We start from the raw sequence: 3,353 nt of genomic DNA on the forward strand, positions 1-3,353 counted from the left end.
TTATGCCAGATGACAAATATTAAATCTCCAAATATGTGTTAGTGTGGTCATATCCCCTAACATTTAGTATTTAGGTTCTTTCCCTGTAGTTTGCTATCCTTGAAATGCATATTATAGTATTTAGGTTCTTGCCCTGTAGTTTGCTATACAGTTGAACAAATAAGTTGCTAATACACAGATGCATAGATTGTTCATTATATTGGTTCTAATTTCATCAGACATTGGTTTATCTTGATCTATCACGTCCCATGTGTTTCTCTTGTTTTTATGTTTGGCATGTAAACAAGTTTTACTGTCATTGCATGCCTTCTCCTAGCCTTTCCCTTGAAATATAAGTTCTCAGCTTTAGATATTACACCATAAACTGTAGTTTTTAATTCAGTTTGATGATGACATGGTTATTTTAATATAGAAATATAGAACTATGGATTTTATTTTGATCTGCAATGAGTAGAATTTTATAAGTTATTTGGAGCAGGTTTGTTTGCATTGAATATGCCATGCTGCACATTCTCTTTGTTCCTATGTTATCCTTATTTGTTAATGTGCTGCCAACAGCTTTGATATTTCCTCTAGTTTTGAGCATTCTTTCATAGGTCTAGTTCCAACTATTTTCGTTATATTAATTATTGAAGATACATATTTTGTTTGAGCTCCTCTGTGGTTTCTTCCTTTTACTTAATCAGTCGTTTGATTTCACTAGCTTTGGATTTATTTGAAAAGCTACCGGCAAGTGGTTCTGAGACAGAATCGCTGCATACTTTTGGTTCAGATTGTTGGGATCTGAAAAATTCCCCTTTCAATTTGGTCTTAGATTTCAATTTTGGTTCACATTATACCTTTTTCTTCTTGATTTGGTTTCAATTTAGTCTTTTATTTTGGTTTTGGTCTTGCCATGAACAGAGGACAAAAGGGGGTGAAGCAAAATCTTGACTTACAAGACGCACCGGCATCTCCATGAAATGTTGCCACCGCAACGCCAGGCATGTTCTTCTTCTCTTTTAATATGCCCAAGCCAAAATAATGTAAAATCATGCAGATTGCTAATAATTCTCACCTTCTGGAAAGGTCAAGTATGAAGTTTGCTCCCCTGAGGCATTGAATAAACTATTGGTGAAGTTTGGGGTGACTCAACCAGCAACGGACACTGCCTAGTTTGCTCTGCTCTTCCATTTTTTATGCAAGTTTCATTAATGACAATGCTTTTATTTTTGTAATGAAAGTGACGTTGTATTTGCTACACCTATAGTTGATTTTCAACACAGATTGATGATATTTGCTTTCTTGTTGACCTATGATGATTTGTTGAACTTTCAATTATGTTAGTTATTGTGTTGTATGACTTTAGTGTGTCAATTTGTGAAATTAAATTTATTTTTGTATTTTAGTGCATATTACTGGTTGAAAATAAGATAGAACCTTTTTAGTACACAGACTATGACTAGGATAGGTTGTTTATAGTATGTACATGTTTGTAGTTATAAAAGGTTTTTCAGTGATATGGTGTCGAATAGGGGTTCACCGTCATCACTCTTGTGGAACTGGTGTGAAGATTGCATGAAACTATGTCAGTAACCTCAGTTATCCGTTGAAAGTGTTTGTAACTGATGTCATCTTTGTGCAGGGCAAGTAATTAAATGATGGGATGAAGGCATTAAAACCATGAAAAAGGGGAAAAATGCTCTTTTCACCATCCCTCCTGCGCTAGCCTATGGTGCATCTGGCTCCCCTCCAACTATTCCTCCGAATGCAACACTCCAGTTTAATGTCGAGCTTTTGCCTTGGACTAGTGTAAAGGACATATGTAAGGATGGTGGTATATTTAAAAAAATACTTAAGGAGGGGGAAGGATGGGAAAACCCCAAGGATCCTGATGAAGTATTAGGTATATTGATATTTATCATTTAGTTTATTTCATTTGATTTAGGCCTGCATTATTTAGCTTAGCCGTAACTGATACTGTATTGGTTGATAATATAGTTAAGTATGAGGTTCTTCTGGAAGATGGAAAGGCTGTGGCTAAGTCTGATGGAGTGGAGTTCAGCATCAGAGAGGGTAATTGCATTTAATTTCTGTCGACAGTAATATATTATTTTCATTTGCAGTATATCTAAGACTGTCTTTTAATCAATGGTAGGTCACTATTGCCCTGCATTGTCAAAGGCTGTTAAAACCATGAAGAAGGGAGAGAAAGTTATTTTGACAGTGAAGCCACAATGTAAGTTGTTTACAGAATAATTTGGCGATGTCACCATCTTTAGAAGAGTTCAATAATATTTTTTATGTTCTCTACTTTGTTACTTAATTGATAATTTTATTGATTTCTTGGATTTGTAGATGGATTTGGTGAGAAAGGGAAGCCAACAGATGGTGATGAAGGAGCAGTTCCACAAAATGCAACATTGCAGATTACTCTCGAGTTAGTCTCTTGGAAGACTGTGTCTGAAGTAACTGATGACAAGAAAGTGGTGAAGAAGATACTCAGTGAAGGGCAAGGATATGAGCGGCTAAATGAGGAGGCTGTTGTGAAAGGTGACTATTAATCATTGCGAATGTTGATGATTGCTTTATCATTCAGCCAGTTCCTAATAGTTATCTAAGAGGGTTTATAGTATGCTAGTTTCCTTTTAATATAACTTGATAGTTATTTAAGAGCTTGATTGACACCTGTTGTACACACCTTTTCAATGCGTACTATATGTGCCTACAGCTGTTGCTCTATATCTTAATTTTGTATACTTTTTGAGTTTAGTGCAAAGGATGTATCAGTTAATTTTGTTGTTTCAGCCACAAGTTATATTCAATAGATGAAAAATATTAATATTTATAGCATTAAAAAAATCCAGAAAAGGCCAAAAAATTTATCTTTAAAATTAAACAAAAAAAAAATCAGCGTTTTTTAAAAGGAATTCTCTTTTTAAATTTGTATTGAAATTAGCGGCGGTTCGTAACCGCCGGTGAAAATAGACTAAATTCTAATACTTGTATAGCCGCTAAATTAATTGCCGCAAAAATTTGATTCAGCAGCGGTTATACCAGCGGTTGCTGGAATTCGCCGCCAAACCCAATCGCGGCACTCATATCCATGGCGGTCTACTGAACCGCCGGTCTTTGATTTTGCGGCGGTTTAACCGCCGCTAAGCAGCGCCTCTGTTGTAGTGTAACAATTTGTCACTAGTTAATGAATTGTTGCATACATGAAATGAGATTCAAATATCAAATACTTGCTTATTATTTGTTTATATGATATATATTATTCTATAAATTATATTTCAAATAAATTTTATTATATATTAAAAAAATCTTATCTATCTTATAAAAGAGTTTTTAAAATTTTTAAATTCTTTTTCAAA

At 34.4% G+C, this 3,353-nt stretch overlaps 1 protein-coding gene across 1 annotated transcript; it reads left to right on the forward strand.

Moving 5' to 3' along the window:
* Positions 1,629-3,131, forward strand: LOC110263818 (peptidyl-prolyl cis-trans isomerase FKBP62-like). Its single transcript, XM_021105633.1, has 5 exons — positions 1,629-1,885; positions 1,981-2,055; positions 2,138-2,218; positions 2,338-2,532; positions 3,025-3,131. Exons 1-5 carry the CDS (start codon positions 1,663-1,665, stop codon positions 3,129-3,131), a joined length of 681 nt encoding a protein of 226 aa, XP_020961292.1. The 5' UTR covers positions 1,629-1,662.

The sequence above is a fragment of the Arachis ipaensis genome, chromosome B06, assembly GCF_000816755.2.
Source record: "Arachis ipaensis cultivar K30076 chromosome B06, Araip1.1, whole genome shotgun sequence".
In the NCBI taxonomy this organism is placed as follows: Eukaryota; Viridiplantae; Streptophyta; class Magnoliopsida; order Fabales; family Fabaceae; genus Arachis; species Arachis ipaensis.

Bases quoted from the DNA above. Each gene is read 5' to 3' on its own strand.
- LOC110263818 (XM_021105633.1), top strand. From the start codon at position 1,663: ATGAAAAAGGGGAAAAATGCTCTTTTCACCATCCCTCCTGCGCTAGCC. The intron at 1,886-1,980 runs GTATATTGATAT...TTGATAATATAG, and splicing joins GGATCCTGATGAAGTATTAG to TTAAGTATGAGGTTCTTCTG. The intron at 2,533-3,024 runs GTGACTATTAAT...AATTTGATTCAG, and splicing joins TGAGGAGGCTGTTGTGAAAG to CAGCGGTTATACCAGCGGTT.